The sequence below is a fragment of the Dipteris shenzhenensis genome, chromosome 16 (genome assembly GCF_047967505.1).
Source record: "Dipteris shenzhenensis isolate YYH24624 ecotype China chromosome 16, Dip_SZ_1.0, whole genome shotgun sequence".
NCBI classification, from domain to species: Eukaryota; Viridiplantae; Streptophyta; class Polypodiopsida; order Gleicheniales; family Dipteridaceae; genus Dipteris; species Dipteris shenzhenensis.
In genome coordinates, this window is record NC_141611.1 from 39,632,385 (window position 1) to 39,648,769 (window position 16,385).

General features: G+C 41.5%; 1 protein-coding gene across 1 annotated transcript; it reads right to left on the minus strand.

Moving 5' to 3' along the window:
• Positions 1-5,574: 5,574 nt before the first annotated feature.
• LOC147892941 (DExH-box ATP-dependent RNA helicase DExH15 chloroplastic-like) lies at positions 5,575-11,020 on the minus strand. The gene has a single exon (XM_087386918.1). The coding sequence runs from the start codon at positions 10,897-10,899 to the stop codon at positions 5,944-5,946; it is 4,956 nt and encodes a 1,651-aa protein (XP_087243044.1). The 5' UTR covers positions 10,900-11,020; the 3' UTR covers positions 5,575-5,943.
• Positions 11,021-16,385: the final 5,365 nt, after the last annotated feature.

Below are 16,385 nucleotides of genomic sequence, written 5' to 3' on the forward strand. Positions count from 1 at the left end.
CCAACCAAGCAGACCGCATGGAAGAGCACCATCAACCCTCTGTGCCTCGAGATAGATATTTCTCTATTTCAAAGTAGAGGACTTCTCTCCAGCATGCATTTACCTTCCTAAATCCTCATGAATGGCAGTAAACTTACCTAGGAAGCACTTGGCTGGTTCCCACTCCTCAAAGTCTGAAGGAAATACATCTGCTATGCACAATGAGGATGAGTGGAATGGATCATTGTAAATACCATGTGTATGAATGATAAAAACCTTGGTATGGGTGAGAGTTATTTGTGTATGGGATATTATGGGGAATAGGAAGAGTGAGTCATATAAAGAGGTGGGCTCATGTCCATGTGTTCCAATAATATAAGAGAGATCACATGCCAAGCGTGTGAAAGGCATGTGGAGGAGTGTGGAGTCAAGAGGAATCCTTCTAGAATTCCTATGTGGAATAAGGAGGATGTGGACATATGGAAAAAAGAGAGTCCCTATGGGCTCGAGACTCTTGACTTTCTCAATATTTGAAGAATCTTGAGCATCTTTTGATGGGAGACATGGCAAGAGTAGCCAAAAAGGACATGGATGGTGACAAACAAGCTTATGTGATTGATGGGGAAAAGAATCTACAAGCAACAATTGTAAATGGGTGAAGGAGGGTGATAAAATCTCTATAAAAGGAGCTCTCCTCTCCCTTGTTCAACATCTCTTCTACCATTAAGCCTCATGTTGTTGTAGCTCTAGTCTCCTCAAGCCTCTTCCATGAGCCTTCTCTCCCTCTTGTAGATATTCTCTTATGTAGACTCTTGAGTCCCCATCTCTCTCTAGTTCATTCTCTCTCTATGAGTAGTCTTCTGCTCCCTCTTGTACGTATCAAACCTCTTCTTCTCCCTTGTGTTTATAGTATTTTGAGTTGCATTGGAGTGGAGTCTCACTCTATTGGTAATGAAGGTCACTTCAGGTTCTCTCTCTTGAGTATCTCTTCCCTTTTTCCATTGTTTTCTCTTCCAAAGTGTTCAAAAGTGTTGTCTATTCAGCTGCATACATGGTTTATCTATTTCCCAAGCCACAAAGGGGGCTCTTCCTTCCCTCCTAGGTGACCTCTATGGGACTTGGATCGTTGATGAAGTCTAATCATGGAGGTAGTATTCTCCCAAGTCGACACCAGCAGAAGGAGTAGGTGTTTTTCATGACAGTTTGACCCCCTGTCAGTATTTTGCTAATAACTTTTCGTTCGGTGGTCTGATTTGGAAAACCCTTATGTCAGCATGAAGCTCTCTTCAAGAAGCATCATCTTATTCTTCAGTTATTGTATTAAATTTCAAACAAAAAATCTATGCCTCTCTGTGTGTGACTGTTTTTTTAAAGACAGTTTTTACCCCCATCCTGCAAACTTCCCATATCTTTCCAATCGCTTCTTTGTTTCTTATGAAACTTATATCAGAGCGAAGTCCATTTCAAGGCACATCTGGATATGTGTTTGAATATTTTAAATCATGTCTCTATTGAAAGTTATGGGTCTCAGTGTCTTATGATAGTTTGGAGAGTGTTTTAAGCCAAGTGTAAAGGTGTCTATGAAGGACGTGCAATGTTTCCTCGAAACCTACCCATCCAACCCAATCAGCCCCTTCAAACTCCTCGATATATATCAGCTCATGTCATGTTAAGCCGCAAGATCTTCTTTCAAAAACGTATCGCTCTTCTCTTTGGCATAGACCTACTTGCTGAGATTATGGCCTCTGCTGATCCTTTCCTTCTCTCTATGCTTGAGTACAACATTACTTGGGATGTTACCATCTTCATTCTCATCTAAGGGAGGAAAGTATGGTGTGGTTTCTTGGTATAAAAGCTTCTTTTTAATGTCCCTTTCCCAGTGATGAATATCTCTATCACTCAGTTCAAAAGTAGCAGGAAGTGAAGAGGTGCGTGAAGTTTATTACCCCCAAATTCTTGTCACAATACCTTTGCCATTGTTGTCAGTTCTTTTGGGTTGGTGTCACAACTTAGTGTATAGGTAGCTATATCATGTGCACTCCTCTCTCTCTCCCTCTCTCACGTTCGCTATCATCCATGTGGAGGGAAAACATACAAGAGTCTAGCACTGATGAGATGAAGCTGGAGGATTGTGTCCTCTTTAAAACTACATGAGCTTGAGATAGCTTTGCCAAACCCTATTATGGACAAATGGCATTCGAAAACTATGATAAGTCAAAGGAAGACAAAAATGGTCCTTATGAGAAGAAATTCACTACAATAGACTATGCTACAAGAAGATTTATACCAAGAACGTGAACTGCAAAGGAGCTAGAAAGTACACGTAAGGGGATTGCAAACAAGAGCTCATTGAGAGCTTGAAGGAGAGCATAGGAAATTTGACAATGCCTTACTTTGTTATTGGATGGAAAAGCAACCACTACGTGAGTTTAGCAGAAGAAGTGAATACCCTTACATTTCTAATGTATCCGATTTAACTAGACATTGATTTTAACAATGGTTTTGGAAAAGTAAAGAGTTGTTGATGACTTATCTCAACATCATGTGTTCATATGTGCATAGCACTGACACAAAGAGTGCTAAAAGGGCACAAGGGTTGGAACCCTAACGCCAACCTTAAAGGGGTTTGTATATATTCATTATTTTTTACGAAGATAGTGGACAATGAGTCACTTGTGGTGTGCTCTCTAGTTGTGCTCTCTCTCGTCATCTCCACTCTTCTCCACTCTCTCTTCATATTTGTTCATGGTATCAAAGCATGGTTGTACCTTTCGTTGAGGCGCCATTCTAAGAGTGTGAGAAAGATCAAGAGGTTTTGTTCTTTCATTCTGTTGATGAGTTTGAGAGAACTCCTTAGCGAGAGAGAGAGAGAGTGAGTGAGAGTGAGAGAGAGAGAGAGAGAGAGAGAGAGAGAGAGAGAGAGGGAGTGTCTTCTTGCTTGTAAGGTATTCTATGAGAGATATCTGCTTTGAAAGAGAAAGCATGCCAAACCATTTTGGAGAGAAAGAGAGGAAGCTTCAGGTGCTTAGCTGATTAGGAGAGAAAGATAGAGATTTTAGCATCACTTCTTTCAACCTTACCATCGTTCAAGCTTTCAATCATTATGCTCCCTGCAACCATATGCTCCCTTCAACCATATACGCTCATCTCCTAGCATTCTCGTACCTATACGGCTTCTCCTTCTACAACCTACTGTACCTTCTGAAGAATTCCTTCAGAATCGATAGCGGCGATGGTGATTGCTTCATCCGGAGACACATTTGAGATTTTAATCAGCACAATGCTTACATAGGAGAAGGACGTGAACAAAATCCTTTCTATGACATCTTGCTCAAACAAGCATGTCCAAGTATGCCTGGGGACGAGCATTTTCTGAGTGAAATCTTCCGAGCGTTCGAGCGAAGGAAAAAAAAAGCTTCAAACTATGCAAAAATATGGCAAAAATAGATCAAAAGAAAACATAGTTTCACTTAGAAATATGCAAAGTATTGTAGCAATGCCTATTTTATACACAAATCTTTACGTGAATCTTTAGGAATGGTGAGAACATTATGGGATGTCTTTTGAAGAACCCACATGTAGAGTAGGCTTCTCTATTAAAATTCCCTTATGATCCTTCTTACAACTTTTATTAATAGGGGGTTACATTGAAAAACCTCTCTCAACCTATCTTCATGAAAGGATTTCTTCAAAGAAAACTCATTGAAGCAAGCCATCCAGGAGTTTCGCCAGCGAAACCCCTTTGAAGTAGGACTTCCAAGATAGTTTCGTTGGCATAACTTTCACATCCAATGTACAAATATAGTCATTCAATCACTCAAATTGATCGGAACACCCCATTTGAGCACATCTATGGGATTATATTTTGGAAAATATTGCATATATAGTATTAAATATTACATGTATTTTATGAGAGTGATATACAAGCCCAAGTTAATACTTATTTATAGTAATTTAACCTTCTTTAGAAACATGTCCATGAATATCTTGTTATTTATGCTATAAAAATACTAGAAAGATATTGCCATATGATATAAATGTGTTAATAAGTAATTATATATGTATAGAATTATTACATTGAGAATGATTATGAGGGATGTTTCTTACAGGAATTATTTTCCAACAGTTTTTAAAGGTAATTACAGGGGTACAAAGGGATGTCTATGAATAAGAAAATTTATGTTGTGTAAAAATGAACGAGTGACTAGTCTGTATATTTTTATGATAAAGGGATCTAGTTCTAGTGAAAATAAAATTGTAAAAACCATGTTTCTTAAAGAAATACAATTTTTTAAATCTCTTGAAAAACACGCTCGGATAAACCTGCTCATAGGTTTTTGCTCGTAAAATTGACGCATCCAATATGCCTCTATATTCTGGAAGACAGGCTTAAGATTGATTCAACTTATGAAACGTGCCTGAAAGTTTTGATTTTACTTCATTACCTTCTCCAGAAAAGCGCTGTGTTTCAAAGAACTTGTATGGAATGATTTCCTCCTGCAATAAGCTCATAGCATCAGAAGGAAATCATTTCAATAGAGGGAGATTTCAAGGAAGAGGGAATAGATTGTTATGCAGTAAGCTCACTTGCACAATTTATGGCAAATCCAAAGCAATCTCATTGGATGCAACCAAGAGAGTCTTAAGGTACATCAAAGGTACAAGACAATTTAAAATAGAATACAGAGGAAGTCATCCAAGGTTGCATGGATACTATGATAGTGACTATGTAAGAGGTCATAAGACCAAGAGATTTACATAAAGATATGCATTTTCCTTGGTCAAGGTGTTAAATCATGGTTGTCAAATAAGCAATCGACTATTTCTTTGTCTTCAACTAAAGCATTATATAGGGTACTTACAAAAAGTGCATGTGAGGCTATATGACTCACAAGCCTATTGCCAGAAACACATTACTTTGATAAGTCAAAGACAATAACAATATACTATGATAATCAATCGACTCAAGCATTAGCCAAAAATCCAGTACATCACTCCAGGATAAAGCACATTGATGTCAAAGAGCACTTCATCAGAGAAAGAGTGTTACTTGGTGATAGCAAAGAAAATGTTACAGATATCTTTACCAAACCACTTGAGAAAGAGCTTTTGAAGAACATCGACAAGCTCTTGGTTAGACTCAAAGGAAGGACATTCCCATTAAAGAGGTGTGATGAAATGTAATGTTCAATTCTTCCGTTTCCCATAATCATCATCTTGAGGGAAGACCTACTTCATAAATGATCTTGAGGAAAGGTGTTGAGGATTCATCTCACCATCATGTGTTCATATGTGCATAGCACTAACACAAAGAGTGCACAAGGGCTGGAACTCTAACCCTAATCCTAAAGGGGTTTGTGTATATTCAATCTTTATAACTAATATAGTGTACAATTAGTCATTTGATGTACCCTCTCTTCTCATCTCCACTCACTCTTCATTTTTGTTCAAGAGTGACACTACAAGCCAACGCATTACCCTTCAAAGTTGTGAAGGTGTTTGCTACACAAGACTAGTTTTGTATGGTATTCATGTCGAAGATCACAGAATTCTCAGCAAATAAATATTTGCATTTTCATCAGTGTATACCATCACAAAATCCACATTGATGAAAGAACAAAAGTGTGCAATACAATGAGGCATAGAACTTCCAACTGACGGAGATGTGAAGCTAAGAAAGCAGCACTCACACCTAGGCCATTGCCACCAAAAAGTGCCTGTTGTGGGTCAATTTTAAAAATCAGTACAACTGCCCAGGATTGAGAGAATCAGGCTGATATTACGTAGAAATTCGCTTGGCCACTTGCTTATGATCCATTAGGGCCCTTTTGAGATAAAAATGACACATTCCAGACAAGGCAGTTTCAGATCACCCAGGTGTGTTAGGGGGGGTGGGCTGTTAGTAGTTTTTGCTCAATAAGGAGATGCTATCTATTCAGTACAAAGGGAATTTTGCCCAGAGATCTAAGCACTGCCATCAACAGCAGTAAGATATCTTGAAAGCAATTGTTCTGCTCTCTTTGCCACTGTGGCAAGAGTACTGGAGTCATCAGAATCCGGTACATCCACAGAAACGTGACTGCATGCTTCATATATACAGTCAGCAAATTTTGCCACTTTTCTCAAATTCCAAGATACATCACCATCATTAATGCTTGATATGTAAAAATTTCCTGTCCCAGGTTTTCCTCGAGCCCAAGCATACACCATGCCCGCCAAAGCTAAATCGAAATGTAATGGAGGGCTATATGAGCCTTGAAGAGCTGCAACATGTTTCCTCAGAACTTTGAACTCTGCAAATGCATCCTTGACAGGTTTACCAACTCTGTACAAAAGCTCCCTTTGATCACTGAAAAAACTTTCCACTTCAGGTTTCTGTGGCACCATACTTGCCACAACGCCAGCAAACTCAGCTGGCAGTAAGGGCTTCACATGCTTTGAGGTCACCACCATGGCTACCCAAAGCTCATTCTCCACATTATGAAGCCTTGAAATGAGCATACCCAGAGGCTTCAACTTCACATGAGCTCCTTGACTTTCGCAGATGGACAATGCATCTACCCTTTCCAGTATTTTCAACCGCCTCAATGTTTCTTGCCAAATGTCACTCTGGTCCTCATTAAATGTGCTTGCTTCAACTTGTTCAACTTGTCGCTTCAAGTTATCACCATGTTTCTCTGTTGCGAGAGTCCTCTTCTTTCCAATCAATTTTGAGATCTGAGCTTCCAAAACTTGAATCTCCTTTCTAAGATGAAGTCCCTCTTTGGCAACATTTACTTGAACAGGATGTTCCATCAGCAATTTTACAAATTCCTTGGTCTGCAAGTTCCCACTAGCTACATATCCACAAGTTCCTTCATCTTCTATTGTCCATCTGTCCTTGGGAGGAATTGGTGGAGGCTGAATGGTCAGTCCAGTTGCATGCTTGTATACAACATCAATAGGAGGCACCTCTTTCCCATACACATGGTCAAGGGCCCCAGCTGGTAACAACCGAAATTTATTATCTACTCCAAAGACCATATAAAATGACTCAGCTGGGCCCGGAGATGACTGAACTGGGCTTGGAACCACAGCAAGGAGAATTCCAGGCAAAACATTGCCACCTTGGGAAGCTGAATGGATGGTCATTCTGATATCAACTCTAGCAAACATAGGAGCATTCAACAGTTTCTGCTTATTCACTTCTGTCAACCCCTGAAATAGCTTGACTTCCAAATCTGCTTTTGACTCCAAGGAATCCAAAACCTTTTGATCGAGCTCCTTTAGCACTCTAGCCTTCGCATAAGTGTTGTAAAAGATGTACTCAGAGAAGCTGCGACTCATAATCTTCTTAACTCCAGGAAGCTTGTGCTTTGCCAGCAAGTTCGCCACCAAAGAGTATGATGGTTTGAAACATGAAGAAATGTTAAAAATACTGTCAAGGAGTAAAGATGTTGCCTCCTTGGGGCCACTGTAGAAGCTTTTCAGAAATATCACATTCCCTTCAATATCATAACCTCTTCTGCCAGCACTTCCAACTAATTGCAAAAGTTGCTCTGGAGGGATAGGGGAGACCCCATCCTTCAATGCTTTACATGCTGTTGGCAAAATCACCGTGCGGGCAACCATTTCTGTCTGGAATAAAATACTCTCTGTCACTATGAGGAGCTTCACAAGATTCTCTTGAAATAACTTCAAGACAAATCTTTGCCAAAAAGGGACTTTTCCTTCATGGTACGTTGCAAAACCCTTGAGGAGAGCTTCTCGATCTTGGTCATCAATTAGCTTATACAAGTCAGGATGATTTTCCCCCAGTTGAGATAAATGGCCTTCTACCCTTTCAGTCTCTGCTAATGACAGCAGACCATCCCCCAAGACTGAGAAGGCATCAAGGAGTGCTTCACGACAACTTTTCACATCAAAAAACACTATCAACACTGGGAGCATCATATTATCCTCTAACATACTGAAAGCATACCTCAAAGTAGGTTTGTCATAGCCACAGCAGAAAAAAGACTCAAGTTCTTCTTTGTCCATAGAACTGTGAAAACCACCAATTGCTTGAGAAAAAACATGATTCATTTCGGAGCCATTTGGATCAAGGAGCGGAAGAAGCCCAGAGTTGTGACAAAACAGGTATCTCTTGGGCACAGGCTCTGATTTCGTGCTAACCAACTTGCAAGGCCCCCTGTTTACATCGATCCAGGAAGCTATCTGATTTTCATTATTGGCTGGTAGTGTCAGAGCTAGAACCCTAATTTTAGGGTCCATAAGCATCAGGACTTCCTCCCACAAGCTGCCATATTTTGCATCACCCACTGTATGAAACTTATCCAGCACAACCAAGTTTATGCCTTCAAAGAAAAAACAAAATTCTGAGCCTCCAGGTCCATTCAACTCCTGCAGAATTTTGGCAAGACTCTCCAACGTTATCACAATCACTTTCGGATCCTTCTGTGCCCTCATGTTTGCCCACATGCCCCCCACATTACTGTGACCAAAGGTGCTCCGAAATTTCTCCAATTCTTGTTTTGCAAGATGTTCATAAGGAGTCACAAGCAATGCCCGTTGGTCATCCACCATGTTCCCATACAGGCAGCAGGTGGCAATTGCAGATTTGCCAGCACCACTTGGTGCAGAAACAAGCACAGACTTTCCTTGCTGGATCTCTTTGAAAACCTCGTTCTGCCATGAGTCTAGTTGGAAGCCCATTACTGCCTCATAGACATTCTCATCAACCTTCATCCCAGATCGCCTCATGCCCCTTATGGCCGACAAAGTATCTTCAAATCTCTTGTTGATAACAAGCTTTCTCACATCTTCAATAAGCTTTGTCTCCTCACTTGTTCGCCCATGCATGCCACTCTTCTTTTCTGGCATCTCAACAACCCTTGCAGCTGCATTATTGATTCTTCCATCTTTTGAGTTGACAATGTCTCGCTCCAAATGTTCACCCCATAATACAGACTCATTGTCAGTCTTCTTTTTTACAGCTTCAAAGACCCTATCACTCACCTTCTTCTCAGCAAAATTAAAATCCTTCAGCTTATCTTCCATCAGGTTCCTGACGCCTTGATTGCCATCAGCAGCCTGTGTACTACTATTTGTTTCCACTACTTCCGTAAGCCTACCATTCACCAATCGAATTGACACCTTCTCTTCAGGGTTAATCGTCTTAGGCTCCTCCATCACCGACTTACCAGGCCTTGATTGAGGACTCTTGCCAGCTGGTGCATTGTTCTTCTTCCCTACTGTCTCAAAAAGCCTACTAATTGCATAGTTAGTGCTCTCATCGACAGAGTTAGAAAGTTTAAGCTCTTCCAGCACTGACTTCCCATTCTCCGACAAAGGACCATTACAAGGTTCTTGACTCTGAAGCCTTCTCATCTGTGGAGAGCTGCCTTTGAAGCTAGTGTAATATGTTTCTGATAGGGAGCCAGGCTTGCTTGCTAAAGTACGAGATCTGTCATCACCCAGGTCATCCTCGTACTTTGGTTCTTTTCCTGTATCACTCTCCTCCAAGGACCTAAAGTGCTTGCTTTCTCCTCTCCCTCGCAATCTGTCTCCTGAATCATTATTCCACTTTTTAATCTTGTTCCACTTCTGCAAAAGCTCTAATAGTAGCTGGGAACTTTTCAAACCGTCATCTTTCTTCCTCGGCAGAGAACCTTCCCACGACTTGAATCCATTAGAACTCAAAGCATGATTGGTTCTGGGCTGGTCATTAGACGAGCTCCATTGCTCAAACCCTGGCCTTTCAACGATCTGCTGTTTCCCAGAGCCAATTCCATGGCCAGTCAAACCTTCTCCTCGTTTCCAAATCTGTTTTTCTAGAGTACCCGTCTTTGACCTGAAGAAGGGAGGATGGTACACTGCATTGTTTGAGGCTCCAAAGTCGATGTCGTCGTTCTCAGAGACGTCTTCCATAAACTGGTGAGAGGATGAAACTTCGTACTTGTCCAGCTCATCGCTAATTGTAGGAATTTTATTGACTTCTCTTCTTGCCGGCGATCCGAAGGACTGTCGAAAATCGGTTAGCAAAGAACCCGTCTCGCTGAATTCAGAAGAGTCGTCTTCAGCATGTTCGCTGGTCAAGTGCGGCTCTGGGGAGTAATCATCAAACGCCAAGCTATCCTGCTCGTCTTTGAGCATCACATCATCCTCCCGTTCGTCGTCGCTCATGACCTCATCATCCCGTTCCTCCTCTGTCATCACCTCATCCTCCGCAAAGTCGTGGTCCTCCTCGCTAGCAGCAGTTTCTAACACGAGTTCATCATTCAAAATGCCCGTCTCGGTGTCTGAGGAATGTGTCTCGGTCTCGATTGAAGCTTCGCCTTCGCTACTTTTTTGCTGCCTTCCCAATTCTTGGAGATATTTAATAACTGCAGGAGATGAATACCCAAAATGCCGGGGGCCATTTACCCGATGGCCATCCTCTTGGACGACATCGTTCCAGACCTTGGTAGGAGATTCTCCGTAGTAGACGCCCTTGCCAATCTCGTCAACCACAAAAACGGGACCATCCGGGCCTGCTTCAACAGTTTGCCGGAAATGTCTACCTTTGTAAGTCTTCAGCACGGTGTAGCCGACAGTATACGGGTAGTCCTTCACCGGATTCCAATACTTGTCCGCTGCGGGGCCTGTGAAGACGGTACCCCAGCGCTCGACAGTGACGGAGATGTTGAGCTTACAAGGCAAAGAATTGGGATCAAAGGAGCTATCGGGGGGGTCTAGGAGGGAATGTTCAGTGGAACAAGCGACGAGGGATCTGGGAAGGAGGGAGGAGGAGAGGAGGGGAGGAGAGGAAGGAGGGAAGCGGAAAAACAAGCGGGAAGGGCAACGGAGATGAGAGGGGTTGAAGCGGAAAGGGTGTTTGGAGAGGAGAAGGAGAGGGGGAGGGAGGCTACAGCAGCTTGCGGAGGATGGAGCAACCGCCATAGCTGCCTCTGCTCCTCCTGCATCAGCTTTCTCTCTTGTTCTTGTGTGCTTTCGTTGCTCAGCTCAAAAAGAACAGCACATGCCGTTCCTCCTCAGTTTTCAAGCGGTTTTAGCAAACCTCATCTTCATTTGAAACCCCCCAAAAAAAAAAGTGAGAACTAAAGGTGAGTACAAGAACTATTGCCGCACTCACCTCACTCACATGAGACCATTGTAACGATGAATGGATGATTACTTTGCAACACTTGTGATGGATAATGCAACCCCTTCCAAATGCAAAGAGATTTGTAAACTCTTTGTGTGTGTGTGTGTGAGAGAGAGAGAGAGATATACACTGTTCATAGAAAACCTGCAAACTATATACAATGAACTTCCAGCGTTGTCATTTTCACCTCTAAAAAATATTTTCTCAATTTTGTAAAATCTATAAAGTTTTAGGCAATTTAGTTATATTTTAGCTTTAAAATCGGCACATTCTCGAGAAAAACCTTCAAATTTTGAAACACCAACTTTTGTGATTTGTTGAGAAAATGTTTTCTATGAATACAAGACAGAGAGAGTTATTACAAAAAAAAAGTGTGTGTGTGTGTGTGTTTTAGAGAGAGAGAAAGATTAAACCAAAATAGAAGGGGGCCACTTGGAAAGAAATGATGTGACACACTTTTTTTACAAAAGTGTTAGTATAACGCTGCCTGGAATGCAGTGCTAAAAACAACAAAAAGAAGGTGACAACACTCTATGGAGCTTTTTTTCACGATTGGAAGAGGTCTCTGGGCATTCGCCCACCTGAAGGCAATTTCACACCCATTCGCGGACAACCAGGACAGAGAGATCCAACCTTTGGTCTCGGCGCATGTTGTTTCATGCACAACGAACACTCACGTTGCAAAATATAAATAGATTCGTAAATTAGGTATGGTTGAGCACCCCAACGAGAGATGGACCAACTCAGTCTACTTCTATAGGGCCCATTCCCTCCCATTGGCCTCCGTTTGATGGACATGTTGAGTAGGCAGCTCCCTGCCTGGCGTGACTCAGTGGGCCGGCTCATTTTATTGAGACGTTTGAGCAAACGGGTGTGAAAGGACTACTCGTCTGATGAGATTTTGGATTGGCCAAGGCATCCACCTGTGCTCCAGCGGACGCATGTGAAACCCACGTGAGCCAACTACACTCGCCTAGTATGGGTATGCATCTCTTATTAAAGTCAAGCACCTGCCGGTTCATGGAGGTGAGCTTGAGGCAAGTCCCGCATGCCTAGGCCTAGTATCTCCTTCGATCCCTACATGTTTACCTGAACAAGGGTCATAAATGGGGGGAAAGAGTGCTCCATGAGAAGCCAAGTGCTCTCAAAACAAAACATTCAATTCCCTCAAGAAACCCATGATGCCTATCGTGGTGTGTGGGGACTCACCTAAGTCTTTCTACACTTGAAACCCAAAAACCCAAAAACAGAAACAAATCACCTTTTTTAAGAATGCCACTTACTCTTACATATATATTTTTCAGATGATTTTAGCGCTTTGCTGCCTTCCCCTTGTCATCCCTTTGCATTCGATCTCGCATGCTCCATCAATCGGTTCTCTTCTTTAAGGCAACAACCTTTAAGGCTTCTATAGGAGTTTAGCTCTAGCTACAGTTACCCTTGGGGTCTCATTGGATGCGGTGATACAGGTAGCCCCTCTCATGCTCTCAAGAGAGTTATCTGTCTCTTAAGGGGCCTGAAATGTAGTTGGACACTATACAAGCAAGCCTCGTGCGTTATATAAAGGGGAAAAGGAATGTTATCCAGCCAACCCTAGTTACTATGCTCACTTGCACAATGATCCCTACCCCATGGTGATGGGAACCCACAAGTACCGAGAAAGCCTTCTTTACCAAGGTGGGACGAGTTTTAGAAGTATGCTTCTCAATTATGCATTGTTAGTGTCTTCTTTTTATGCTCTCATCATCATATTCAGACAATTTCTTATGTATATTGACATAACGTTTAGTGCTTGATGTGATTCTCTCTCTCTCTCTCTCTCTCTCTCTCTCTCTCTCTCTCTCTCTCTCTCTCACACACACACACACGCCCGCGCGCGCGCACGCACGCACGCATGCACGCACGCATGCACACAAAACTTCAAGAAGGAAAGAGAGATATCACTTCTCTCTCTCTCTCTCACACACACACACACACACACACACACACAAAAGCATCACATCTACAAGGACTAAATAAATTCAAAGGACAAGGAAAACCAAATGCAAAAATATAAAGCTAGAGAGTGACTTGATGTCCGAACTCTATAGAACATTTATAAATCAAAAGTTGAGTCACGGAGAGTATTTGGAAATCGGAGACGTACAAGCCATATATAGACATGAAGGGAGAGATATTTACCGATTGCAATTTGTTTATGAGCAGGCTTTAGGAAATGATGTTAGATCGTTGTTATATATACATTTCAATCAAAGCACTTTCTAGTGAACCATTTAACCCATGGTGGTAGCCCTACAAACACGTAACATAGCAAGCAAGTTAATTGAAAGGGGGTTTCTTGAACTAAGGGACTCACATGCCATATACAAACATGAGGAGGAAAATACTTATCGGATGCAGTTTGTTTATGTAGATATACAAAGGGGACTTGCAAACTCAAAATTTGAACATATATACATAGCAAGGGGGACTATGAAATTACATAACTATAGGGGTATTTTAAATGTAGGCTTGTTTGCACATTTTATATGAGTTTTCACATAGCGGATGCGCAAGCTTGAAGGCACATGGTATATGAAATTTTTATATACTAAACAACTTGAGCCATTTGATCACCATAAGTGCAATATCAAAAGGGGTAAGATAAGGTTCTATGTTTCAATTCTTGTAGATTTCAAAACTAGTACAACATGCTGAGAGAGGATTTATGGGAGTATGTAACAAAGACAAATATTCCTTAAGAAACTATTTTTTCCAGTTTTTCATATTTACTTGCTCTTGACTTGGCCTATAGAGACAACAATCTACCCCGCATATGTAGAACAAATGCGAATGCAATAGCACACCTAGGGGAATGAATGAATCATTGATGGACCACAATTTGGGTATAAGATTTGTCAATCTTGCTTAGGAACGATGTGGTCTATGCTAGACAAGCCAATGATGGGAACAATGTGAATTGGACTTCCTATGAATGTCAAGAATAATAGATGTAAGGGATCATCTCACTCGACAAAATTATAGTAGCATAGAGACGAGTGGATAGCAGGAAGAGAAGCTCAAGTCCATGGACTTTGGATAGTGAATCAAAGAAGAAGGGCGTGGGGAAATGGAGAATTTTGAGACCAAATATGACACCAACCAAAGAGAGGAAAGGGAAGAATGAAATATTTGAGACTCCATCTCTCAAGAAGGATTGGGAAAAGTGTGGCAAGAATCAATAAGCACCTCCACCAATCTCACCAAGGCAAAGGGGCCATACAAGCTGTATATGCTTGAGAATCCACATCATTTTTCCAAAGAGACCCAAAAGCGACAAGGCAACCAAACATAGGGATAAATTTCAAAAACACATGGGATAGAAGGCAAGGATCCTGAATCCCATGTGCAAAGTTTTTTGTAAATGGTGGCAATATGCAAGTCAATACAAAGAAAGAGTAGCTATTGTACTTTCCCACCATGTTTGTAGACAAAGCAATTAAGGTTGTTTGGTTAGTATCCAAATGATCATTTTAGCACATGGGACAAATTGAAGGAAGCCTTCTTGAGGAGGTGTTAACACAAGCTCGACAATGCCATGCTGAAGCTCAATAGAATCATACAGACACTAGGTAAATTAGTGTACAACTTTGCAATATATTGAGGGTACTGATGACCAACCAACTAAGCATCCTACAAGATGAAACAACATTGCAATCTTGGTTGTTGAGGTCTCCCACCAACTGTGATGGGTTGCACAAGATGGAGATCACCTATCTAACAAATGCATGCGATGATTTGCTTCATAAAAAGTAATTGCAATCAAAATGGGAATCATTGATGAATCCAAAAGAAAGAAAAAGATTCTCTTCCATTAGGTGGACAGTAAAGAGGATGAAGATGAGGATCTAATAGTCAAATAGGATACTAAGATTGAGAAACAAAAGTCTAAAAGTTGTTGAAAGGAATGGGGATACGAGGCGCTCCCAAAACGAGTTGAAGTATGGTGCCACGGATGGCCATATAGGGTATAAATGTTGGTTGGTAAGTAATGCAACATCTATAATCGCTTCTACCACATGGCTAAAGAGTGTTGGTTCAACAAGAACAAGAGGACCTTGAAGAAAACCATCAAATGGAAAGGGAGGCCGAGGGGCCCTATGAAGGGGAGGAAGATTGAAGAATATCAACATGGCATGTTACTTCTATTGAAAGGGAGGCCCCACAAAAGCAAATGTTGATTGTGGAAAGAGCAATTAGACATGCCATAAAAAGCATGCGATGACACCCATAATTTTTTTGGAGTGGTGGTAGTAGGAATACAAGTGGTCACAACACCATAAGAAAAGGTTCATAGAAATCTAAAGAAGTCGATGACCGAGGGATTCACACCATATCCTCAAGGAAAAATAACCCCTAGTCGAGATTGGGCAATCCCTAAGTCCTCGAGCAATGAAAGAAGGAATGGAGGAGCTAGAGTGTAGCTAGAGGAACAAAGAAAAGAATAAATTGTTGAGGATTCATCTCAACATCATCTTCACAAAGACAAGATGGTGCATTGTTGAAGCATGTCAAATGAAGTCAACAACAGGCCGCATGTGTCAAGGCATGTCAAAGCGTTTTGACACTAGGCTTGATGGCACATACCATTCTAAAGTGTGCATGTGGAGGAATGTAAATGCAAGCGAGCGGTACCCTCCATGTCTTCTTAGAGGATTTTATATATAAGAGAGTGGACCAAAGGTGCCAATGCAAGCAGCGGGTGTGTAGAATCCAATTGAAGAGACACTTGTACCTCCATTGTCAAAGAGGCCATTGTAATACAAGGATAGTGAATCCATAATCTTTCTCGAGCAGGCTCATTGTAAGAAGACAACAGTTTCACTCTACAACACTATGACCCACAAGGGCAAGCTCAAATATCTAGGTGAAGGGCCTTACAGGGTTTTAAAAATCAATCCATTAGAGCCATACTACTAGAGACCCTCGATCGAACCAGTCCACCTCAGTGATCAATGGGAGTAAGCTTAGGCGGTACTATGACAATGAGCAAGCCATCATTGCCAACATTGGAGAATTGGGATTCCTACATCTTCCCTAGTTAGGATTAGATTGTCACATGAGCACTCACTTGCATATGTACGAGTAAGCACCATAGATATTCTTCACTAGTGGGTATGGGTATTGGCTATGCAAATCATATAGGGAGTAGCCCACCCCATTAGTACGAGTAAGCACCATAGATATTCTTCACTAGTGAGTATGGGTATCGGCTACGCAAATCATATAGAGAGTAGCCCAC

What these genes read in the sequence shown, in the direction of transcription:
- LOC147892941 (XM_087386918.1), bottom strand. Translation starts at nt 10,899, where the DNA reads ATGGCGGTTGCTCCATCCTCCGCAAGCTGCTGTAGCCTCCCTCCCCCT.